General features: G+C 36.7%; 1 protein-coding gene across 1 annotated transcript in view; it reads left to right on the top strand.

The window, feature by feature from the left end:
* Positions 1 to 26,437, top strand: part of KDM7A (lysine demethylase 7A) — a 67,008-nt gene that overhangs the window by 31,797 nt on the left and 8,774 nt on the right. Inside the window, exons 3-14 of the mRNA XM_059816803.1 lie at positions 1,865 to 1,982; positions 2,860 to 3,020; positions 4,906 to 5,047; positions 5,319 to 5,505; positions 6,205 to 6,367; positions 9,809 to 9,896; positions 10,636 to 10,742; positions 13,927 to 14,018; positions 18,335 to 18,424; positions 19,324 to 19,533; positions 20,865 to 20,989; positions 21,516 to 21,673. Coding sequence (XP_059672786.1) covers positions 1,865 to 1,982; positions 2,860 to 3,020; positions 4,906 to 5,047; positions 5,319 to 5,505; positions 6,205 to 6,367; positions 9,809 to 9,896; positions 10,636 to 10,742; positions 13,927 to 14,018; positions 18,335 to 18,424; positions 19,324 to 19,533; positions 20,865 to 20,989; positions 21,516 to 21,673 — 1,641 coding nt within the window. The remainder of the gene's footprint in view (positions 1 to 1,864; positions 1,983 to 2,859; positions 3,021 to 4,905; positions 5,048 to 5,318; positions 5,506 to 6,204; positions 6,368 to 9,808; positions 9,897 to 10,635; positions 10,743 to 13,926; positions 14,019 to 18,334; positions 18,425 to 19,323; positions 19,534 to 20,864; positions 20,990 to 21,515; positions 21,674 to 26,437) is intronic.

Below are 26,437 nucleotides of genomic sequence, written 5' to 3'. Positions count from 1 at the left end.
TAACTAAATTTCTGCTGAATTAAAAAAAAAAAATTTTCTTGGGGAAGTCTTCTGGTAGCAACTATCTAATGCTGTGGAGCAGAGTTTGGCTTTTTTGGGAAGAACTGAAATTCAGCCGAAAAATTACTGTAGCCTTAGCATGTTTCTTAGTGTGGTAAATGATATGCTGTTAAGTCAACAGAAAGGTAGCAAGTTCAGCACTGTTGGGGTTTCTTTCCCAGATGATGGGGTGGTGGTCCTTTTTGCTGAGGCACCTGTTAGGAATTTAATAGGGCTTTTCAGCCTGTTGAATGTCTGAGGACAAGAGATACAGGTTTATTTGCATAGACAGAAAGTGCTCCAAAGTGCATTTTGCCAACAGATAGATTGAGATGATACAACTGAGAGCTTCCTTTCAAAGCAGTAATCTTGTGTTCTTCATAAATGAAGATACAAAATGAGTGGCTGATGAAGATGAATTAATGAAATATCTATTATGAAATAATTTGTCATGAAATAATGAAAATTTGAAGACAGGCAGTAAGTTCACCACGATATCATAAGTCACTTTGTCCTCTGCTTCACTTAAGGCCAAAAAATTCAAATGAGGAGACAGCATACAGCTTACAATGTTCTAAAATACAGCCTTTCAATATATAAAAGGGGCTTATAAGAAAGAAGATGACTCTTTTATCAAGGCCTGTAGTGACAGGACAAGGGGTAATGGTTTTAAACTGAAAGATGGTAGGTTTAGACTGGATATAAGGAAGACATTTTTTATCTTGAGGGTGGTGAGACACAGGAACAGGTTGCCCAGAGAAGCTGTGGATGCCCCATCACTGGAAACATTCAGGGTCAGGTTGGAGGGGGCTTTGAGCAACCAGGTTTAGTGAAAGATGTCCCTGCCTGTGGCAGGGGGGTTGAACTAGGTGATCTTTAAAGGTCCCTTTCAACCCAAACCATTCTATGATTCTATGAAAATAGTTTTTTTTTCTTAATTGTTTATCTGTCATTTGTCATGGGGAGACCAACACAACAGTTTTTATGAGAATGTCTAGTTTTTCATTTTCCTTGGCCCTTTAAGTATAGGGAACTGTTAAAAATGCAATTGAGTTGCTATTGAACTCTTCAGTTTCAGACTTCCAAAATTATAATAGAACATTAATTTATCTTTTGTTCTTTATTAATATGCTGTAACAGTGCATTAAAGTTTCAGACAACTCAGAAATTGATTGTTTTGGGGTGCAATGCTTGCATTATATGTATTGTGCTTGCATAGTAAAGCACACTTGCCCAAAACGGTTTACGCCCAAAACTGTTATGGAGACATAAGGAGTGGATAAAAGAAAGGTGGTTTGGTTTCAAACAGCATATGGTAGTGAATAGTAGTAATATTACCAGACTGGATAGGGGTATGCTCATCTTGTGAGGTAGCACAATGGGATTAGGTCCTGTTAAGGCTGTGCTAATACATAAAATGAAGTCTATGGATCTTGAAGAGGTATGATTCTTCTGTTTATTAAAAAAAGTCTGAGCTTTAGGAAATTAAAGTTCTATTTCTAGGTTTGTTGCTGACTTTTTAGATTTGGACGGCTTTCAGGCTGCTGCTGTTGTGCTACACTGGATATCGAGTCTTAAATCATTGTGTATAATATGCACTGAGGTTATCACAGAAAAGGAGCTGTAGAAGTATACAGGATGACTGTCAGGTGTCCTGAAGATTTCATTTGTTGCAGATAGGTAGAGTGTCAGCTGCATAAACAGTAAGGTTTGTTAATCACAGTAATGTGATTGAGGCATGTCTGGCTCATCTCTGATGGGATGACTGCTAATCTGAGCTGTCTGAATTAACTAATTCAAAGTTTAATCCTTCTGAAACTTGTAGTGAAGAAGAGGAGGAACTGGCACAGACATGACTACACAGAGTTGGATGATGGTTCCAAACCGGTGCAGGCTGGAACACGGACCTTTGTTAAACAGCTGCGGGCTCGCTCTTTCCCAAGGTACAGAAGCTTACTTACACATTTCAGTGAAAAAAAAATAGAGAAACATTGTTGGCTGAATGTGTTTTAGGGGAGGTGACTAGCATTTCCCTGCTTCAGAAAATGAAGGTCGAGGATTACTTCGTCCTCCCTTAGAATCCCCCCCTGCCCCATCCCTGTTTCAGATGGATACATTTGCCTTTTCATGCAGTAGCTTGCCCTGTTCAGCTTTGCACTGGGATATGTTGTCTGCTGGGGCTGCTACAGGGTGATGTGGGGGTTTTGAGTTTGTGGGGTTTTGTTCATTTGTTTTTGTGGGGGAGCGGGGACAGTAGCAAGAGTGGTTGGTTTTTGTTTCTCTTTTTTGTGTCTGAACTGTCAGAATATTGTTCGTCTATTCTTCTAGTCCAGGAATAGTCCTCAGTTTCATTCCAAGTAACATAGAACATTTATATGAGCTGGTAGTCTATCTGTTTTCACATGCTTTAGGGGAAAGTAGAGAAACACGATCGTACTTTCATCCTGAAGTGTCTGTGATTGGCTATTTCACTGAAACACAATGACTTGCAATTCATTAAAGGAGTTTGTTGTTACCAAAATGTACTTTAATGCCTTCTCTGAGAATTCCTTTTCCTCATCCTCTTAAATTACTGCATTCAGTCATATAGAAAGACTATGAGTTCCCAGGTTATGTATGACAGTAAATGTTTCCTTTCTAGTTTACATCGTTTTTTTTGTCTTTTAGTTAAATGCTTAATGTAATAGTAGTGGGTCCACTTCTTTTGGATTCAAATGTAGCCATTCCCATCTGTCCTCCCCCAAACTCTGACATACTTTTTTTTTCATTAGTGTTTGGAGGATGCTTTTCTACTAATACTCCATTATTTCTTTCCACCAGTGCTGATGAAGTAATTTTGAAAATGCATGGAAGCCAGTTGACACAAAGATACTTGGAGAAACATGGGTTTGATGTTCCCATTATGGTTCCTAAATTAGATGGTCTGGGGCTCAGACTTCCTCCGCCAACTTTCTCTGTTTTAGATGTGGAACGCTATGTAGGTAAGAGTCACTCTGGAGTACTTACAACTGATCCTGTCTGTAAATTAAAATAAATATTTGTGTGATTGTATGAGTTTCCAGGGTGCTAAATATATATTCTAAATTGAATTACTTCTAACCAGAAGACTAGCAGAGAGCAAAATTAAGGCTGTGATTTTTGTGTTTTTTTTCTTTCTTTCCTTTTTTTTTTGAGTGTGTGGTAGATATGTGATAGGAGTACAGCCTTACTCTTCAGCTTTCAAACATGTTAATTTTGATTCAAGTTAAACATGGAATGCTGGGGTTTTTTTCTGCTGTTGTAAACCAATAAAGTAAAATGACTTTTAAGATTGTTCTCCTTGTGAGAATTAATACGATCAATGCAGTTTAATCATTGGTTAAGATATTGCAAAATTTAATATTTTGGGCTCAGTAAATTGGCATTTCTGAATTAAACCTTTCTTCCTGGAAAATTTTCTACTTTGGCTTCCTTTGGCAGGAGAGCTAGAGCTTCACAAGGACCATTTCTTTCTTATCAGATCTCGTGACAGCCTGTAATTGTTTCAACCTCATGTAAGGGTGCAGTACAGAGGAAGAGCCAATTGCAGCATGACGTTTCCTGTAACATATAGTACAGTTGAGAAGTCTGTATATGGCCTTGTCTGTGTTCTTGTGATAACCTAATATAATGATGTGTGCTGAAAGTAGATTTTTTTTTTGGCCCATCAGCATTTTACAGTGGCACCAGAATAGAGGAAATATGTAATATATGGAGTGTTGTTACCATTACAATGATTATAAACGGTAGTGTGTCTTGCTTTAAAGTGTAATTATCATTTTGATACTTCTGAATATTTTCTTTTGGAATACTGTCTCTTCAGAGTCAGAGAGAAACTTGGTCTTCTCATTCTCATACATATATTTTGACCTGCCAGGTTCTCCAGTTTAGGGAAGAAATTGGAATACCACAGATTTACCTTTCTATTATTGAAATTAAAAATAAGAAAACTGAATAAATACTATTCCAACTGGAATTTATCAAGATGATACTAACTTGCAATTCTAAAGTAATTATCTAGATACATTCCAGCATTCCAAAATTGTCAAATTTGACTGATGTATAACTAAATGGACATAAAACAATTGCTATTATCATGTTAGTCCTTTCTCTTGGCTAAAGGTTGCTTCTTGCTTGTCTAGTTCTACAGATGTATCACTTTAAAATATGCAATGTGTAAACCAATCTTTGTCTTCAGAAATGAAGCACACTCACGACTTAGTAATTTCATTGAATAAATGTGTGCTTAGAAGTTATGCATGTATATAAGGAGGGTGGGGGTCAGCTTCTAGAATGTTTGCAAAGGAGTACCTGCATAGTTTTTAATGTTAAAAACTTACCAATTACTGCACAAGTTTAGTGCAGTTTGCGAAGAGTTACAAGCTGTGAGCAGTAGGATTTATTATTTTTGAAGAATTCTCTGTGGTCCTTGTGTTAAATATTCAAGTGCTGTGGTGATGATTAATAGGAAGAGTGAGGAACAGAGCTGCCTTAATAACTTTCTCTATGCTAGTCTTTCCAATTGCAGCCACAAACCCAATTTTTTTTTTAAACCAATTGCAGTCATTCTATACTGCTCTTTTTCTTTTTGGTTAACCACAGGAAAGAGGATTTATTTTTAGAGTGTTTTCAGTTCTGTCTTTAGCTGATTATAGCAATTAAAGTTAGACCTAATAAAAAGTTGGTTTATACTGATCTGTCTCTGTTCCAAGAGAATGCTGGTAGTAGTGGAGTTTTCGTGCAGAAATGTTTTGATAAAGGCTGGAAGAAAGTTAAATTTCTCTTGAACACCTCAATTGCCTGTTTTTATCTGCGACAGATATAAGAAAGTCATCCTATTTTTCACAGGTGGTGACAAAGTGATAGATGTAATAGATGTAGCAAGACAAGCAGACAGTAAAATGAAGCTCCATAATTATATTAAATATTTCACAAATCCTGACCGACCAAAAGTATTGAATGTGATCAGCCTGGAATTCTCAGACACAAAGTGAGTATTGACTTCAGTTCCTTGAACATAGGAAATGGTTTTCACTAAGTTGAACAGTATATGTAGGAATATAATGTCTGTAGTGGGAAAGATGGGAGGCTGTGTATTTTACTTAGACAGCTACTGTGATGTAATGCAGGTATAAAACATTTTTATTAATTCATAAGTAATAACTTTGTAGGAAACAAACATTTAAAGCTGTCATTTAAAAAGAGGTGTGCTTATGCTTGATTATATTTATGGTTCTTTTTTGCTTGTTTGTTTTTATAAGGATGTCTGAATTAGTGGAAGTACCAGATATTGCCAGAAAGCTTTCATGGGTGGAAAATTATTGGCCAGATGATTCTGTCTTCCCTAAGCCTTTTGTTCAGAAGTATTGCTTGATGGGTGTCCAGGACAGCTATACTGATTTTCATATTGATTTTGGAGGAACGTCAGTTTGGTACCATGTTCTCTGGGTATGAAGGCTTCTTGATTTATGACTGTGCAAAACAAAATGTATTCAGTGTGTACCTTTCTGCCATGGCATTATCACCTGTTTAGAATTATCACCTGTATGAAATTCTGTGCTTAAAAAGCCAGGGGAGGAGCTTGAAAGTGAATTACTGATTGTGGGTGTTGCATTTTCATGCTTTTATTCTCGCATGCTGTTGGTGACTTCTAGACTATAACTGGTTGACTGATCATTTTAGTAGATTGGTAGGTGATATCGTGAGGTTTTAGTATGAAAAAAGGAATTGAATGAAAATCATTGAAATATTCAATTTTTTTATTCTTCTCACAAACTTTGACCAAGTATACATCATAGAAAAGGCAAAGTGGTTTCATCTTACGTTTTCTCATTTGGCATGTGTGCAAATATCCATAAATCGTTTATAAAAGCTGGAATTTTTTATACTCCAATGAAAAGTTTTGTTTGATTTGTTTGCTGCTTTTACATCACAAGACACCAAATGGTTAGTGTACTATTGACTAAGCTTTTGGTGGATAACAGTTGTGAAACACTGGGGCTAGGAAGCCCCCCGCACCGTTCCATAGTGGAAGTATGGAATACTTACTGTTTAGATCAATCTGTTACTTTGTTAGAAATGACTCAGAGGTTGTAGTATGCCTCCAGGAGGACATTCATTTATTTATTTGATATTTTTGTTTATTAGGGTGAGAAGATATTCTATTTGATCAAGCCCACTGATGAAAATTTGGCTCTGTATGAGTCTTGGAGTTCATCTGTCACCCAGAGTGAAGTATATTTTGGGGACAAGGTTGACAAATGTTACAAATGCGTTGTGAAGCAAGGACACACTTTATTTGTTCCAACAGGTAAGTTTTTACCCTTATTACTAGAACTTGGCATGTTTAATCACCTGGGATTGCGTTCTCAACATTTGGTTTCTCCTAAAATTTTGGATTGGAGAGAATAATAAAAAATTCAGAAATTGAGATTTTCAAAACAAGTAATTAGCTTTTTAGATTGCCTGACAGTAATAACAGTTATCAGGGAAAGAAAGGGTGTTTGTTACCCAATTATAACACAACAAATTAAAGCTTAATGTGGATATCAGAGAAGTTGTTCCAATTCATAGAACACACATTGTTCACCATTTGATACATATCCAGACTGAATTCTTATCTTGATTGTATAATTCGATTTTGTTTTTGCAACTTCTGAATATTGTAAGACCTACTAGGCAAAATGATTACAAAAACATCACATAAACTTCTTGTGCTGTAGGCTAGAGGATTAAAAATAAAAGTTTTTTGGGGTGGGTTTTTTCATTTTTTGTGTTTTGTCGTCTGTCCGTCCCCCCCCATTTTTTGTTAGCTGTCAGCAGGAAACCTACACTGTGGTGGAGTCTGTGGAGACTCTGAATCAGAATTAAAGTGTCCCTAAATAAAATTGAAGAATATATACTGGAATTAATGTGTTAATTCCTTTTATTAAAAATAAAAGGATATTTGTAGATACAGTTTATGAAACTGTAGAGTTCATAAATTCATTTCAGCAGCTTCCTTTAAAAATGATGCAGAGGCCAGTATTTCTTGTAGCTGTCACCTAATAGCATCTGATAAATTACAGTACATTTTTAAGAAATAAGAAACACTAAAACAATGAAACTTCTTTATCTTTTTAAAAAGAACACAGAAAAATCCTCCAAACAAAACATACCACCCCTACCCCCTGAAACTCCCAAATATCATAAACATAGAAGTCTTTAGTAAATCAAACCATATGTTGCCAATAAAACGAGTGCCAGTTAATTTCTTGTATTTTCATTTATCCAGCCCATCCATATAAATACTTTTTATTATTTTATTATTAAAGATTTGTGCTGGGTACTATCTTCCCTTTTTTGGGCGAGGAGGCTTTAAATACATGGAGAAAGAAAATGGTGCACGATTCTACTTCTTGAAGGTTATGTTCAGTACCCTATTCTGTCATGACCTTCCTAGACAGACTACTACATTTTTCTCATAGTGAGGTTTAGTGTTTACAGTTCTAGTTCGTGGCTTGTGCAGAATAAATACTACATAGTAAGGAGCTATATACGCACTTAGCATTTCTGAACACCCAGAGCTTTTTAAAACCATGTATTTTTGGCAAGAGATGACATTAATTTTCCATTTATCTAAGTGTAAGGTTATGACCTTATCTATGAACAAAGAATGCAGAATTACAGAATGAAGAACTTTATTGGGACCCACAGATCTTTTAAAATAGTTACTGCTTCCCAAGTAATCAGCTAAATCTGAGCTCTCACCATAATGTGGCCAAAAAGAAAAGTATTATAAAATGATAGTTTCTAATGTATATGTGTATTTGTGTGTGTATACACATAAAATGATACTTTTATATGTAAATGTGTGTATACACGTGTGTGTGTATACACACACACACATATTCGTATACGTATGATGGAGTGTAGTGTAAGAACCAATAAATTAAACTAGGTTTTAAGACAGGTGTTTTAAAAATGGGAAATTCTGTAAGACTGATTAAAGGCTTTAAAAAAACCCATGATCTCTACTGAAAACCACTTTTGCTGTTCCTGCTTGCGCTGATGCTAGTGGATGTCATAATTATTTTATAATCCCTGAAATATGTTCAGAGTAGACTTCTGATTTAAAAATAACCTTGCATGTAGATGAGTAGGACCTACTGAGAGGCTCTTTAGAGTTATTTAAATGTTATTCAAGATATTCTGTGTGGTCTACACCAAATTTTCTTGCCTTTTACATAGACCTTGATCAAAACTACAGCATAATATAGCAAGTAGGAATGTAAAAAAAAAAAAAAAAATTAAATCCTTTAGTTGATACAGGTATCAACTAAAAATCCTTGATGCTGATGAAACAGTGAGGAGGCTTTGTTGTCTGTTTTGTCAGTGTCTGGGGAGATGTGTGTTTAAAGGAATACACATATTCCTTGGAGAGTCAGAGGTATTCATCTACTGTGATGATAAGAGTGACAAATTGAAACCATATAACAAATGTAAAATGCAACTGGTATTACAAGGTAATCTTCATTGCACTGCATTTCTCAAAGAAGAGAAGTAAAACTGAACAATGTATAATATTAATTAAAAAAAAAACCCTTAACGTTGCATGCGCCATTGTATTCTACATTCTCTCGTATACTGTTCTGTAACTTCCTTCCCAGGCTACATAGTAGGCATGTTGCTTAGTCAGCATCATTGCTAGGTTTCAGGTCTTTTTATGTGTGGTACCCCAACAACTAGAACTGATTGTTCTTAACTGAATTAGGGCATTGATTTAATGGTAGTTTGCAATATATAGTTGCTTGTGATTTGGTCTGATCTTGCCTCAAGTTGGGGAGCTTCCTGTGTTTGTACATCTTGTCTACACTTAGTCAAACCATGAAGTAATATGCAAATGTGTGGCCAACGCATCTTTTGTCAAAAGGTCACCCGTATGCATGCAAAATCAGAAAAAAAATCATGAAAGAAGAAACTCTATTTGTAGTTTATTTACACTGAAGCTGCACTGTATGCATTTTAAAGGTAAATTCTTTTAATTGGGAAACTAATGTCATATGTTCTTTTGTGTACTTACTTGAAATTATCCAGTAGTAATCAGCTAGATTGATAGCATAATGTTGGCCATGCTTTGCCATGTTGAATAGTGGACTTCACAAGGACAATATTTCAATTATGTGACAAACTTATGTAGTCAGAGTGCCTAGACTGGATTTTAAACTGATCATAATTTCATTGGAATTAGGATGACTGTATTTAGAATAATTAATGGAACTATTTCTGAATTCCTATTTGAGAAACTTCAGTATTGCTAAATGACTTTTTTATGTTGTACAAACAGCTCAGTTACTGTAAGCAACATGTAAATATTGAAAGTAATATAACTTCTATTTCACTTTTATGACTTCATCTTTTGTTCGGTATGTTTTTCCTCTCCTGACTTGCTTATTTTTGTTGATTGGAGGGAAAACTTTTGGGAGTTTTAACCTGAAAAATCACTGGCGGTCTTGCATTCCACGCCCCCCACTCTCCAGTAAAAAAAAGTCTTAATCTTAACTCCTTCAGAAAACTACAGTTCCACTAGAGATTTGAAACACATGTTTTTTACATGTTGTTAAAATTTAGAGTACTTGTTCCCAGCTCAGAATACAAATTTGTTTGCTTTTTTTGTTTCCAGGTACAGCATTTTTACTTATATATTTATTTAAAAACAGTCTTAGAATAATTTATATGTATATATTAAAAGTTTCAGAATCTGTCATTTCAGGCTGGATTCATGCTGTGCTCACATCTCAGGATTGTATGGCTTTTGGAGGAAACTTTTTGCACAACCTCAATATTGGCATGCAGCTCAGGTTAGTCTCAGCTTTTCCTATACCTTTTCCTCAGTAAGTAGGATATTCTTTTAATAGATATTTTTCTTCATGCTCTTAACCAGGATCAAATTGGTACAGGCTCTCAAACACACAATAGTGGCATTTTCAGTCAGACTGTATCAAGTACATACTCTTATTTCACTTCTGCAAAGTTTGTGTAAAGGCAAAAGGAAGGGTGTGCAAGAATTTAAGTGAATAAAAGAAAAAAAAGAAAGAAAAACTCTACTTTGGAAATTAGTATAAGTGAGTGAAACAAAACTGAGCAAGCCCAGGTGTGCGACACTGAGTTGAAATCAAGTCAGCAAGTCAAGTCCTCAAGTCAGCGTTGCTCTAAGGGCAGCTGTATTTAGTTTTTGTCCAAGATGTGGAGCTGTCTTCTAAACATATTGTTTTTATTTATTACAGTGGAATCCTGATAAAATTCCATCTGTTAAAAGATCACACATTGGGTTTGTATCCTAGTTTTATGAAGTCCAACTTTATTCTTAGAAGTGCCGCAGTCAAACTTGATAAGGTCAGAGCCTGGATGAGACCAGAGTTCAATCTTGTCTGTGGTCTTGTTGGGATTTAACTATGTGGTACTTGACTTCTTTTATTTATCATGGCCATGGTTATTTTATTTTATTTTGGACATTGTGTCAATTTGAATGATTACATAGTTGAATAACGAATTTTATAATTAAAATATTAATGTTTTTTGATGTTTCTGTTTATTCAGGTGTTACGAAATGGAGAAGAGGCTAAAAACCCCAGATCTTTTCAAATTTCCTTTCTTTGAAGCCATCTGTTGGTTTGTGGCCAAAAACTTACTGGAAACATTGAAAGGTAATCCTTTTTTTGTTTTAAGAGATATACATGTATCTGCCTTCTTTCTTTTTTTTTTTTTCCTTATTTTTTCTTTTTTTTTCTTTTTGCTTTTTTCTTCTTTCCCTCCATTGATAATGGAGAAAATTACACTGCTGTTGTGTGAACAGAGAAAACTTTGAAAGCTGGAAAACCAGAATTGAATTCCTTTTTTTTTTTTTTTTTTTTTTGGAAAAGTTGCATTTTTTAACCAGATTTTAGTGAATGCTGCACTATGACAGTTCTAGATCCAGCAGTTCTTGGTTTTAGTAAATGGTCTTTCTGAAAACTACTTTGGTGATTAAAGGTTCCTAGGTTAACTTGTGCTGTGCATAAATCTCAATGCACTTAGTGATGCATGTAATTACCACTATGTAGCATGCTGCTGGAACCTTTGAACTATTTTATTAGTGTGTTTCATCCAATGCTGATGATGTATCTGGTCAATGAAAATATTCTAGATTATCAAGACAGAGTATCTGAGATCCTGGCACAGTGCAATTACATTAACAGCCAAATAGGATTTGCCATTATCTGGAAAGACCTTGTTAAGGAAGATAGGAAACTTATTTCAATGGCATCAGTTTTTCACTCAGGCTTCTTCCATATCATTTAAGATCTTTGAGTACCCTTTGGAAGCTTTTCTCTCTTTCTTTCAGCAAATGACTCTAAATGATCCCACTAATTTATATCTGTGGGTTTCTTCTTGGTGGCTTCACAGCTGAATGAAGAGGTTTTCTTTCACTTCTACAATTTCTTTTGACCTTTACAGTCAAACGACCTGTTGTCTTCTGCTCTTGTGAAGGGAAGGGTGTCTGTGAGTGCTTTTGTAGGAAAGGTGCATCAGTTCCTATGAGCTGTGTTAAATGATTTCTGTCAGTGCTTATCAATAGACATCTCAACAGCCTCTTGTTCTTGACAGTTGCTGGTCCTTTCCGAACTTCCTCATCTAGTTCTGTAATTCCTGTATTTGTACCCATGTATAATTGAGCTTGAGAGAGTGCCTGTCTGACTTCACCTTCTTTTCCTCAAATATTTTGCCTTCTGCCTGCTTTAGTTAATCTTAATAATAACTGTCATATTCTGAGTTACGTATTTCAAAGGAGAGAAATGAACCTTCAAAGGAGGCTGCCGAATTCAGCTTCTGCTTTGGAAGAGATCAGAATCCCATGTAACATTTTTCTAACACGAGAACAGTTACAGTTATTGAAAATTATCTATTCTCCTTTCAGCAAATGAAGGCATTGAACAACCCTTGTTTCCTAAACAAGCATTTAACGTTTCTGGATGAACCTAAAGCAACTCATCTTACCAAATAGAACAAACTTGCAGAAAACGTTTCCTTCCAAAAAAAGAGTATTTTCTTCTTGAAAGCTTGCTTTGGTTGGTCTCGTACCTGCATATTTAAAATTTATAAACTCGTCAGAAGATGTAGGAGCTGTATTCCTGCTGGAAAATCAGTGGGATATATGTTTCTAAATCATCTAGCTAGCTATGAGTTGTGTCCCGTGTCCATTCCCCACCTCTTCTCCCTTCCCTTTTAATTCCATGATTCCTTGAGCACATAGACTAGGAGCCTCTTGTGACTTCTGTCTTAGGGGAGGGGTATGAAGCTTATTCTCATGTTACTTTTAATCTATGGCTTAGCAGATATTTTGTTGCAGAACAATGCTATAATTTATAAACTCATCATAAAAAATCAGAACTGAGGTTTCCATGGCTAGAGTGAAGATTATGTTGGGCTTTGACATCAAGACTCCTGCGTATTAGGTGTTTACCGGTCAGAATCCTTTGTTTTATAAATAAGGGATGTTGTGAAAGGTAATGGTGATGACCAAATTGTAAAATGTTGAGTGCATGGTTGTTAGCAGTACTTTATGTGAAATTCAGGTCAGTAAGCAAAATCAGCACAATGTATCTTTCTGGTTCTTTTTATAAAATTATAATAGGGTCATAAACATTTTGGTTTTGTCTTTTCATTGGCAAGAAATGTTTTATAATACTATAAGCGTTGTGCCATTCACCTAAACTATTTTTCTTCATAGTTCTTGAGGCTTCAGAATAGGTAACTTGTTCATCTGTCCAATACTCATTAATTTTGATTACTCTTATGTCATGCAGTTTTTTCTATGGCAGCTAAAAAATCTAGCCTGTGGTGTTGTGTTGTTTTCTCAAAATTTTGTCAGCTGAGTCAGCTAGTGGGCAGGAAGACTTCTGCTGCAACTCAAAATGCGTGCCACTCCTTCTCGTCCCCTTTAACAAGTAGGAGGCATCTTGGAAGGAAGAATGGCTGTCTAGTAACAGAACTTCCCTTTTTCTGCCAGCAGACTAATACATTATCCATAAGAATAGTGTTTTATTAGTGTATTCTTTTAGAGGAATTAAATCAGCCAAATAGTTGTAGTGTTGGTCCATTTGCTATTTACGAGTGGAAATACTTGTCAGGAACATGGAGAGAGGTTGCAATCTACTTTTGACTCTTTATGGAGGATTTGTCTTTTTTTTCCCCTTCTTTTTTTCCCCATGAAGGAAAAGAGAAAATTGAAAAGGAATAGCAATCACTTGGGTGCACCAGCTTTGTTAAGAAGGGGCTTCTGTAGCAGAATTATTTCTACCCCCCTTCCCCTTTGATTTTAGCAGGAAAAATGATGTGAACTTGTGAGGGAGAACTGTGATTATTTGGAAGGGTGACAGAAAATGTTTGGGGAGTGGAAGTGTGCTAGTGCGAACCGTTCGCTGTATGTGTGGGAATAAGCAATAGGAATTCTAATTCAGAGATAAATCCCACATCCTTCTGGTCCCCTTGGACTAAAATATTTCTGAATGAAATAAAAGTTATTTCTTTCTTCAAATATGTTTTCTCTTGTTCTGTATTTTAGATCTGGTTTGTTCTAATTGACCTTATGGTATGTTGTAAACTATCCCTAATTCACACAAGAATAAGTTAAAAAAAAAAAAGATTTTTACGTAGAATCATTTTGGGGTTGGTTTGGATTTTTGTTACAGTATGCACACAAGTACAGGATGTCATGTTTAATTTGCTTGCACAATTTTTCTTTTTTTTGTGCTGTTGCATAATGGCAACTTTATTGGCTTGAAGGGTAGGTATCATTCTATGGTTTTCACTGTTAGTGTGTTTCTAAATTGGTATCTGTATCTTTTTTAGAACTGAGGGAAGACGGTTTCCAGCCTCCAAGCTATTTAGTGCAAGGAGTGAAGGCTTTACTTACTGCTTTAAAATTATGGATGAAAAAAGAAGTAAGTATAAGTGATTTTGTTTGCTATTTTGGTGAGCTCTGTTTTGATTTAGAAGTGAAGATCTATGCCCTTTTAAACTTCAAAATTATTTTTATCTGTTAGTAAGTACTGAAAGACTGTGGAGAGTATGTACTGCTGATCTGGAGAAGAATCATCATCACAATTTCATATTCCATGATGCTAATAAAGTCTTTTTAGACCAATTAATAGGGTCTTGTATTGTAGCTGGCAGAAGTAGACTCTTGCTTCACCTCAGGATGGGATAAGAATGCTAGAGGATAAGCTGGTAAGGTGGGGCTTTTTTCTAACAAATCTGTTTATATAGTTGATTCATTCTAGTCTGAGGCAATGGAAGGATGGAATGCCCTGATATTTAACATTTTTCCATTAATGTCAATGCTTTGGAGACCACATTTCAGGTACACCTGTATTGCTGAAGAATTTGGTTTGGATTCAGATGAGGATATTAACTTCAGTTGAATACTGTCCCTGCTGAACATCGGCTGACTCATTAATGTGTTGTCTATGCTGGCTTTGCTGGTGCTTTGCTCTGCAGGAAAGCTTACTTGTTTTGGCACGGCACTGGATCTGGCCTAACTTCATGTGTTTTTTCATGTGCCTGAGCCCCTTTGGAACCTGTGCTTCTGGGAAGTGCTGTTTACTGACAGGCAGTTTGGTTCTGACTGAGTTTATTAATTCTAGTTTGTTGCTGGCCGTGCTGACTTGAACTGTCTCTTGGAGATCTGTTTGGTCTTTCTACCTGCAAGTTCTCCTTGTAAGAGAACTTACTATACAACAGGTATGATATTTGCACAATGCTGCATCCAACATAATCAGCTTTGTGGAACTGAACACAAGGTGCAAACACAGAGGTGGTTATTCTGTGTGGAATCAGCTGGGGTCCAGCCTGTGTAGCATTACTGGTTCCAGGTGAACCTATTCTGGCCCTCTGTAACACCTCTGAGTTGGTTCTCCAGTGTCTCTTTGTCTATGCCATTCTGGATCAAAACTAGCTAGTAAGAAGTGTAGGATTATTTACAGGATGTTGTGCCTATGCTGTTAAACCACGTGTGAATCTAAGCTATCTCTGCATCCATGGCATGGGTAATAAGCAAGCCGAGTAATCATACTGCTGATAACTGACCATCAAACATAGCCTGTATAAATCCTTATTTTAATTTGAAACTGGATTGGAATTCCTCTCTTCTAGATTGTTGTAGCATAGTATGGTAGCATTTGTGTACTGTCTAGTAGCTCATTAAGTAGTTTGATTAATACTTCATCTAGAATGTGATACGTTTCCTACTTTTCTGTGGAAAAAAATTAATTGCACACGCTGCATTCTGAATGCTTATTAATGAGACCTGTGAGTATTCCCAAACCACTGGCTGAACAGACACTTCACTTGTGAGGAGACTGCACAGCATCAGTGATCTAGTCACAATGTTGTCAGCTGTCTACCAGCTATCATGTTTTGTACCTTGTGTTCCTCTTTTCTAGCTGCTGTTTCATAAATGAGCTGATCTTTTCTTTACAGCAGGCCATTTATGTGATAGGATTGTAGTTGTATGCAGCTGAAGACAGGAGGAGCTTTGTACATTACTGTGTGATCTGCTCATGCTGGGAATTTCAGACAGATTCTGAAAAAGAAATGACAAATGAATACTCCAGAAATGAGAAGCCTACTCATGAGGTTTCACATTTGTATCATGGAGTATGTCTTTTCCAGACATATGTGAATTACCTTAGTGAATTGCTTTAAACTATTTGCTGGAGAATTTCAAACTCATCTTTAGCAGGGCAGCAGTATCTTCATTTCTGCAATATTTAAAAACTGCCAAAAATTAAAAGGTGCTGAGAATAGAGATTGAGTGTTATTAAAATTATTTTAGTTTTCATATCTTCCTTTTAATTCTGTTTGTGCAAGGCTTTTACAGTATGTGTATCCTCTGATTACTTCGGTGGAGATGGTCAGGCTGCAGGTTAGTTCATAGACACGATAAGGATGATGACCTATCCAGTCATTTGAGCTCTTGGATTTTAGCTCTGGCTTCCTTCCAGCTTGCATAAGCAACAGATCTCAGATTCAGTTTTTCAGATGTTTTGATTCATGTACCAGTAAGATTATTTTGGGCAACTGTTCTGTCGTGTGGTTTTTTTTTTTAAATATTAATAGCTGTTGTAAAAGAAAAAAAAAAGAGGGTTTTTTGTAAGGAGGGAGGGATATGGGGTTTATTATTTTTGTTTTATCTTTATATTTTGTGTGTGTTTTTAAGTATTGGTATACTTCATTGTGATGCTAGTTTCCAAAGATGGGTGGATTCATTTGCTGACCAGGACTTTTTTTATCTGTATCTCTTGATTTAAGACAAGTTTCTTTTCTTCTGTATATTTCCAACATTTACAAAACGGTTTCTTGAAGCTCTTCAATGAATCATAGCTTTTTTTCATTTCTTTGTCTGCAATTTACATCTGATGTACTTAGGCCATTTTGTTGCTACTGTTCTCCCTAGTACAAAAGAATTTCTCCATCCCAAAGGCTGCTTGTTCCTTTTCCAAGAGGCAATATACAGAGACAACTTAAACTGAAGTTATTTATTAATGATAATAATTTTTCTGTAGGTATTCATATTTCCTTCCCATCCTTCCCTTCTGACAGACTGTTAGGTGTTATAAACATTTGAATTTGTTTGCGTATTTAAGTTGCTTGGATGGACATTTTTTTTTTAATTTTTTTTAAATAATTACTCTGCCACAGCTGAATTGAGAAAGCTTTGGCATAAATAGATACCTTTTATAGTGGCAAACAAGTGAGCTTGCCAGTGGAACTTACATTGCTCAAAGAGTTGCTATAAATCATGCTGGCAAAATAATGTACTTCTGATATAAACTATGTTTGCCTTAGGAAGGCCTTTCAGTATTTTTAAACCAGAGAAACTCTGAAGTCAGTGTTTTGGAGGATTGTATCAGTCACTTCCTCTTGAAGTCTTCATGGACAGGAAGGCTTTTGGGAGAGTGAAGTCCTTAAGTAGAAAGGACTGAATGGTCCTAAAATGACCAATAACTTGCTGGAAAAATTATACAGTTTAGTGACAGGGGCTGTGTTCCCAAGTGTGAATGTGTAGAGGCGATGCCTTCAAAGAAGGAACAATGGTAAATAATAGCAGCTGATTTAATCTTTCCTTTAGAATCAATGGCACTGAAAAGAATGGTTATACCATGTATGGTTTTTTGGGTTTGGTGGTTTTGTTGTTTTTTTTTTTGGTGGGGTTTTTTTTTTTTGTAGAGAGCATTTGTTTTAATGACTGAGAGGAAGCCAGGTTCAAAGAAATGCACATATAGTATCAAATTGCTTCTAGCAATAATTTTGCTGCTGAATCTCATTTTTGAAGTGTGGGTAGCTGAAAGTGTGGGATAGTTTTCGACTTAAGTAGTTGATTAAGGGGATAGCAGAATTCATGTTGGTCATTCCATTCTATGAATGAGTGCTGTTTTGTCTGTTTAATTTTAACTAAAAGTGTCTTATGGCAAATTTAAACTGTACATACAAAATACTTAACATATTTTTTACTAGATCTAACTGTAGAGTGTTTGGACTTAACTCAGATTGGTAATAAAGAAATAGAAAACCTGTCTCTGGTACTGTTTCAGAGGATTAAAGGGAGCATAAACTGTTATGGCATCCTAACTTTTTTATAGGGATTGATTTTTTTTTTTTAATTACTTTCTCCAACCTACCAGATTTTAAATAAGCTAAGAAGGTATTTTTTAAAAGTCAAATGTGAGGCAGATGTCTAAAAAAATCTGCATGTTGGTTAGTCATTATTATTCTTGATTTGTTCTTTAGATTAAATTTTTGACACAGTGAAATTCCCTTAGTCTTTAGCTGTTTTGAAGGTCATGACTCTAATGAGTTTCTGAAGTGTGGCTCTATATTAACTGTGCTAATGGGGAAAAAAAGAAGCTGACTACTGTACTGAGGGGAAAAAAAAAATAAGCGGTTGTCAGTATGGCTTTGTATTACCCCTTCTCTGGATTCTTAGAGATTCTAAGAGAAGCTGTGGGATGGCCGAACTCGAGGCTCCCTTATGTACCCTGGGCATCAGACACGGAGGATGTCTGCTGCCTTCTAAAGCTTGGACTGGAACCTTCAGTGTGTGTATGTATCTGTCTTGGCAGTTTGCAGTCATTATTAAAGAAACTATTCTGATTTTTTCCTTTTAAATTTTTTCCCAATAGATTTGTTTATTTCGTACTACTTCTGCTTTTATCTGAGAAAATGAATGAAGTATCTTTTCTTCCCCCTTTGCATACAGCTTGTAACAGAACATGCCTTTGAAATTCCAGACAACATTAGGCCTGGGCATCTCATAAAAGAACTCTCAAAAGTGATTCGTTCTGTAGAGGTAAGAACAAAGGCAATGCTACATAAGCCTGCAGGAAAAAAAATAAATCTTTGAATCAGGGAATTTCATGGTAGTTGTGCTTCTGATTGACCATATTCACCTTTTAATTTATTTAACATTCATTTAATAATAGAAGATCAAGAGGAAAACTGTTGGGAATACTAAGCTATGGGTATTCTAGAAAAGAAAATGTATAGCAAGGGTGTTCTATGTGGGTTTTTTTGTTTTTTTGTTGGGTTTTTAAAAATATTTTTAATGGTGAAATTATTTGTAGGTCAGTATTTCTAAAATGTTCTCAGTTATAACTACTTAAAATAATTACTGTGAATATGTTGTTAAAGAGTTTAATTTAAATTTCTGTGCATATTCCATTCTCCTACCCTCTTGTTTGTTAGTTCTGGTCCAGTTGTCATCTCTCTTGCTCTTTTTCTTATGTTTTGTCCCTATTTGTTACATAGTCAGTGGGTTTTTTTGTCTGTGTTTTTCCCCTCCTATACCAGTGTTTTGCTCCTTTATTCCTTAATGAATCTCGAGTCTTGAAAAATTCTCACATTTTCATGGGGAGAGAACAGTTCTGAGAACTGAAGAGACATGTGATCTATTGGGTACAATACCTGTCTACCCTACACTGCCTTCATGAATAAAACCTTATGTATTGGTGGTGACTTTTGGTGTTAAGCAGTACTATTATGGGAGAGTTTAAAAGCCCCAAATGGGAAGCAGGTGCAGTAGAACTAAGCTTTCTACATCAAATCCGTAGAAAATATGTAGTGCTTCTCTAAAAGGTCTAATGATTTTATTTATATGATTTACGTTTAATTAGATTACTAAGAAGCAGCACTTAAATATGTGGATTTATTCCTTTAAGACTATTCTGAAATATGTGTTTTTAATTAAAGGAGGAAAACAGCAAACTAGTTAAAACTCAGGGAATTCTTGGTGTGTGTCCATCTTCACGGTCTTCGCATGAAACACCTTCCCCTCACCACTCCAGACGAAGGGTGAGGAAACTGCGAGACCATGCTACCAAAACTCCTTCTAATTTGGACATCCTGGAACTCCACACCAGGGAGGTACTGAAAAGGCTGGAGATGTCACCATGGGAGGAGGCAAGTATTAAGTTATGTACAAGAAAAAAAACCCCGGAGTTGATTTCTAATCACTGTTGAAAGTGAAAAGCTTTTAACATGCATAAGAATACAGGCTACTGCTCTTTGTCATATGAGACATGGATAGATTTTTTTTTTTGGTTTCTTTCTTTTGAGTTTTCCTGATAGGAATTTCCCTCTTCCTTGATAATTTTTTTTGTGGAGGTTGCTTCAACACTTTGGTTCAGAAGGTGCCCTGTATCTGCTACCTACTTCAAGTATAGTTTTTCAATTAGGACTGCTGTAGCTATCAAGTGCTACTTTGAATCAGCTCTGTGAAGAAAAGGTAGCTTGCAAAGCCTTGATTTGGTGAGGCTCTGAGCCAGACTGCTGCTTTATTTGTTTTTAGATAGCTGTTTCTTATAGTTCAGTTACTGTAATTTTATTAGCTTTGTTTTTGGACATGTTCCTATTTCCTGTATGACTGTACCTCCCTACCAGTAAGCCTAAGGCTGCCTTTGGTCTCCATTGTGGACTTTGCAGTCATATTACAAAGCTATCATGGCGTGAATGAGCGAAATGTAGTCTCTTGAAAAATTCTTCTTTTCAGGTTTGATGACCTTATTTCAAAAAACAGCAATAGACATGGGAGGAGGAGTGAGAGAATGGAAATAAGTGGCTTTATGAAAGGAAATAAGTAGCTTTCTGAGAATGAGAAATGCTGACAAATTTATTTGGGACAGGATGGACTGTCATAGTGGAGAAATACGAATTTGGGTCCTTGATCTTCATAAGGCATGAGCAAGAGACATTCATTTAGCCCCCAAAGACAGGAGGCTGAACTTAAAATTTACCAAAAATAGTTAACCTGTGCAGTTCATTGCTACAAACAAATGTTTAGGAGTATTAGTCATTGTCATTTAATGTAGAAATATATTGTTCACTATCAGTATTGAACATGTTCCTTGTTTGGTACATAAGTGTATCGCCAGTTGCTTCAGAGTACATGTCAAATGTAAATTGCTTTGAGCTAAGAAAGTTCTGCTTATGGCAGGTTACTTTCCATTATCAATGTTTTACTGTCCTATAAATCAGTTCTGGGATACTAATTCCAGGGACCAGATACCCAATCCAGGAGTTGCCTTACCAGTTTCAAGCCCAGCTTTTGGCTTGCCTGTCTCTATTGGTATTTCTTTGTTTTGAATACAGGGGTAATTCTACAAAGAAAACATAAAAGGAGTATTATAGTGAAGTTGTAGTTGTTTCTGGTGCTCCAGCTTTTCGTGGAGTGTAGAAAAAACAATTGAATTTATAGAAATAAATAATAAGCAACGTGGCTTTTACTTCTTTAGGATACTGCAAGCTCGAAACTGAACGGGAGATTTAACAAGCCCTTTCAGCCGTCTTCTACAGTACCTGAATGGCGAACAAAAGACAATGATCTTCGCCTTCTGCTGTCAAATGGAAGAATAATTAGGTACAAAGGGTTGATTGTGGATCACTTGGTCCTAGTCATTATGGTCCAGAGCATGCTAATTATTAATAACATTTCTTTTCTGATTGTGGAGCTCATAAGTTCCCTTTTACCAGTAAGATTCATGCTAGGAATATAGAAGGAATGTGTTGTCTGTTGTGTATGCTGTCCCCTAGTGGAGCCACGGTTATGGAGTGAAGAGGGGGAGATTCTTTGCATGTTCCTTTGTTACAGCTTTTCATTCAGTTGCTCAGTTGGGTTTGTACTGAAGGGAATGCTTCAAAGTAGAAATGGTTGGTTTGTATCCATCTATTAGGGTGATTCTCATTAAAAATATTCTGGTGTAAAACCTCGCATCTTTATGGAAATGACAGTTGTACAGGGAGTAAAATGGGAATACGTACAATTCGAAATGAAGAGATGAGCATAAGAGAATGTTACTACTGTATCTCAAGAGCATGTTGTAAACAATGAAAGGAAAACAATGCTTCAGGTTTGTAAGAATAACTTTTTTTTTCTTGTGAGACAGAGATGAGAGACATCCATTTACAGATCGAAGTCTTTACACAGCAGATAGTGAAGATGAAGATGACAGGACAAGGTCGAAAAAGATGACTGTTAAGGTAGAAGACCAGCCCTCAGGAGCTGAAGGAGAAGGGAATGCAGATGCCCAGAAACCACTGAACAGTAAGCTTGTCCCTAAGTCTTATCAGTTGAACGTTTTGTTGATTTGAAGAGAGTCTAACTATTTTGAAGTCTGATTGAAATTTTACCAAAGTATAAAGAGGATAAACTGATAGATCAGAGAAATAATATTAGAAGTTACAACAAAACACTTGTCAAACATTATCTGTCTACTGAAGAAGCTAGCAGGATAGAGATGAAAAGTTTTTATGTTAGTGCCATCTTGAATACTATGTAAAGCATTTTTCAGAGTGGAGGTTTTATTGGTGTTCTAAATGAGTATTTGTTCCTTTTGGTCTGTTTCATAATGTAAGAATGATGATTCTTCTTGACCAAAATATACTTCAGTGTGAAAAGTTCATCACATCATTCATTGTAGAGAATAAAAGATCGTAACATGCAGCTAATTTTGAACCTATCTTACATTTAACTTTTCTGTTCCATTTGGTGATTACATACTTGACCATACAATTTTGTGTGTTTTGCTAATGAATAGGTTTCTTCCATACAAGTGCTCAAACATAATTTAGCATTAATAAGTTCTTATACTTTCAACCTTTGCAGTAATCCGCAAGGCTGGAAAAGAATTTAGGTTATCTGCAAAACACTTTAACCCTACTTTCCAATACTTCAGACCATCCTTCAGTAGGAGTTAGTCTTTTTTGGTCTTTCTGTAGCCTCAAGCCTTCCCGCCAAGTGCAGACCACAGAGTGTATTAGCAAAGAATCAATATTGAATACCTGTTTTCGGTGCCTATTTATAATAGCACTATCTGTGTGTAGTGACAGATTGGTCCTTGACATAGCTGTTCAGCGCTTTGTTTAATTATAAGAGTCACATCCTTTCACAGTAGAGCTTATAAGGGCTCAGAGGGTATGTATTAGGAAACTGAGGCCAACACTTAAGACTCCTCTGGAAACTTACAGTTCCCTTAGTTTCCTGCACAACAATCCGTAACAACATTTGAGTCCATTGTCAGCCTGGATAAAACATTTAATTATTTTTGTTAACAAAGCAATTTGTAATCCCTGTTGACTGTGCTTCCAAAGGTCACAGAGAACAGTATTAAAAAATTTGCACAAAATTTGGGTGCTCATGAACCAACAAGACAAAGAGCTTGTTGAGTGAAGGCTTAGGCATATGTGGTGGTTTTCCACTTTCAGAATTAAACTAAGTAAATTAAACTAAGTTTTACAGTTGAACCAAAGATTAAATCATACAGAGAAATGGTGGGTTTTCTTCCAAATTGTTGCTCTTATTTGATACAGAATAAATACGGCAGTGTGTATCTAAATGTAAGAAAGGTACTTAGAACTAAAAGTGAATGTGGAGATTGTTCTTCCAGAAATTGAGTACTCAGAACTATCACTAATATTTTTAATTGAATAGTGAGAGTCTTCAAACTTCCGTATTAAAGATCACCTACATTTGATTATTTTGTCTTAACTGAAGGTCTGCAGAGAGAGAGAGAGTAGATATTCTTCTGCAGAGAATTTCATAAAAGGAACTACCTATTTCTATAACAGCTGCCACCTTCCATTGTTCTTACTGGGATTTAGGCCAAGAGGCAATGTCCACAGAGAGAGGCCTTTAAACATATCAAGCTCTATATAGCTTTGTCTGTCATGCCAAGATCCTGGTTCTAAATGGTTACCCAGTGTTATGAGAGACAAAAAGATCAAGTGCTGTGCTTAATAGAGCAAGATACTTTGTGTGGATGAAGGGAAGGTGATTTAAGATATTTTTTGAATTCACAGTAGCTTAGCCTGATCTTGCAGATAATGACTGCTTTCATTCACCCGATTTCTGGAGTATTCCTCTCAGTCTCTGGAAGCATGCAGAGCCATAACTTTATCTGAGGGTAGATCGGTTCATTTTAAAATAACAATAGTAGTTACCAAGGTAATTCACAAAAACAACAAACAAAAAAAAGCAAAACCTAACTTGCATATTTAGACTGAATTTTTTAAAAGCTCAGTTAGAAAACACGTTCATGGATGAAGAGATGAGGAGTCCTAATAATACATGATGTGTTGTGGTGAAGATCAGTAAATGTATCTGAAACCTGTATGTGAAAGAGAAGGGTGAGAAAACTACCGTAATCTTTTGCAGGGGAATGTAGAAGGTGGTGGTCATGGTGGTAAGCAATTGGGATTTTTTTATTATTTTTTAAGAGGAGTATGAAGAAATGCAGCTTCCCTGGCTTTTTGAACAATGGAAGACAGAAGGAAAACTTGGGAGGTATTCTCTGACTGCTTTGCACAGAGCTTGCAAAATAGAGAAGTGGTAAAAATGGACAATGGTTTGGCTGCACATAGGAATATTGGCATAGCCAAACTAGATCAGTCCTGAGGCTCATAGTGTGTTATGTCATCTATGCTAGTACCCAGCCCCAAACGAACCAGGAATGTCTCAATAATGTTAGGTAGCTTTAGCCATTCGGTCTAGATCATATTACTAGATAGCAGGCAGATAACAAATAATTAGTCCCTCTTAGTAGGGTATCATCAGTTAATTTCTATGAGAAGGCAAGAGAGCTTCTGAAGTATGAGACTCTATATTTAGCATTGCTTTTATAAATCTTAGTATTACCTGTATATAACTAATTATGTACATGTCCAGTTTCTTTTCTGTCTTGCTGAATCGTTTGCCTTATTATAGGAAGACTCACATATCTTCTTAATAGAATCATAGAATCATTTAGGTTGGAAAAGACCTTTAAGACCATCAAGTCCAACCATAAACCTAACACTGCTAAGTCAGTCAACCACTAAACCATGTCGCTAAGTGCCTCATCCACACCTCTTTTAAATACCTCCAGGGATGGTGACTCAACCACCTCCCTGGGCAGCCTGTTCCAATGTCTGACAACCCTTTCCATGAAGAAGTCTTTCCTAATATCCAGCCTGAACCTCCCCTGGCACAACTTGAGGCCATTTCCTCTTGTTCTATCACTTATCACTTGGGAGAAGAGACCAGCACCCACCTTTCTGCAACCCCCTTTCACGTAGCTGTGGAGAGCGATAAGGTCTCCCCTCAGCCTCCTCTTCTCCAGGCTGAACAACCCCAGTTCCCTCAGCTGCTCCTCATAAGACTTGTGCTCCAGACCCCTCACCAGCTTCGTCGCCCTTCTCTGGACGCGCTCCAGCACCTCAGTGTCTGTCTTATAGTGAGGGGCCCAAAACTGAACACAGGATTCAAGGTGCGGCCTCACCAGTGCCAAGTACAGGAGGACAATCACCTCCCTACTCCTGCTGGCCACACTATTTCTGATACAGGCCAGGATGCCGTTGGCCTTCTTGGCCACCTGGGCACACTGCTGGCTCATATTCAGCCGGCTGTCAATCAACACCCCCAGGTCTTTTTCTGCTGGGCAGCTTTCCAGCCACTCTTCCCCCAGCCTGTAGCATTGTGTGCGGCTGTTGTGGCCCAAGTGTAGGACCTGGCACTTGGCCTTGTTGAACCGCATACAATTGGCCTTGGCTTATTGATCCAACCTGTCCAGGTCCCTCTTGGAAGAGCCTTCCGACCCTCAAGCAGATCAACACATCCACCCAACTTGGTGTCATCTGCAAACTTGCTGAGGGTGCACTCAATCCCCTCGTCCAGATCATTGATGAAGATATTAAACAAGACTGGCCCAGTACCGAGCTCTGGGGGACACCACTTCTACTGGCAACCAACTGGATTTAACTCCATTCACCACAACCCTTTGGGCTCAGCCATCCAGCCAGTTTTTTTTACCCAGTGAAGAGTGCACCTGTCCAAGCTATGAGCAGTCAGTTTCTCCAGGAGAATGCTGTGGGAAATGGTATCAAAGGCTTTACTAAAGTCTAGGTAGGCCTTTCCCTCGTTCACTAAGCGGGTCACCTGGTCATAGAAGGAGATCATGTTAGTCAGGCAGGACCTGCCTTTCACAAACCCATGCTGATGGGGCCTGATCGCCTGGTTGTCCTGTACATGCCGCGTGATGGCACTCAAGATGATCTGCTCCATAATCTTCCCCGGCACTGAGGTCAGGCTGACAGGCTTGTAGTTCCCCAGATCCTCCTTCCGGCCCTTCTTGAAGATGGGCATCACGTTTGCTAACCTAATCACTAATAGTTTTGTTATTTTAATAATTAGGATTTTCCAGTTCCTTGAGACAGAAAGAAGAAAAGATCCTGAGGAGCCTTCGTGAAGTTTGTTTATTTTTAAATTGTGTTTCATTATTTACACATTAATTTTTGCCTAAGATCTGAAGTTCCATATGTGAACATATTTAGATATCCTTAATTGTTCTTGCCTCTTCCTTTAAATTGTCTCTAAGTTTGGAGCTTTTTTTTTCCAAAGAAAAAGGCAGTAGTCCAAAGGAAAATTCATTTGACCTATATAATGGTATTTTCTGTATCATGCATGCTGTTACTTATCCTAGAATCTTGTTTGCCTTTTTGAAATGAGCCGAAGGCTTGAGTTATCGTCAGAAATCCCTTGGGGTTTTTTGAGCTACAGTAATTTAGAATATTCATTTTATTGTCATATGTTGAGTATTACTTTACTTCATATACAGTGTTGTTGCACATTTACTGTGTTTGGATATTCCTCACAGTTTTTTCTAATACTTTCTTAAGTTTAATTAGTCTTCTCTAGACTTCGCTCCCAGCTGTTAATTTTACTCACTTTTGATAACCTGTCTCATTCTTAGCTTTCTTCTGACTCTAAAAATAATTTCTACTTATGCAGTGTTTAGAAATTAATAATATCCCTTGAAATATATTTGATGTCTAC

This window comes from Gavia stellata, chromosome 4 (assembly GCF_030936135.1).
Source record: "Gavia stellata isolate bGavSte3 chromosome 4, bGavSte3.hap2, whole genome shotgun sequence".
Lineage (NCBI taxonomy): Eukaryota > Metazoa > Chordata > Aves > Gaviiformes > Gaviidae > Gavia > Gavia stellata.
Note: the sequence above shows the minus strand (reverse complement) of the source record. Positions and strands in the feature narration are given on the sequence as shown.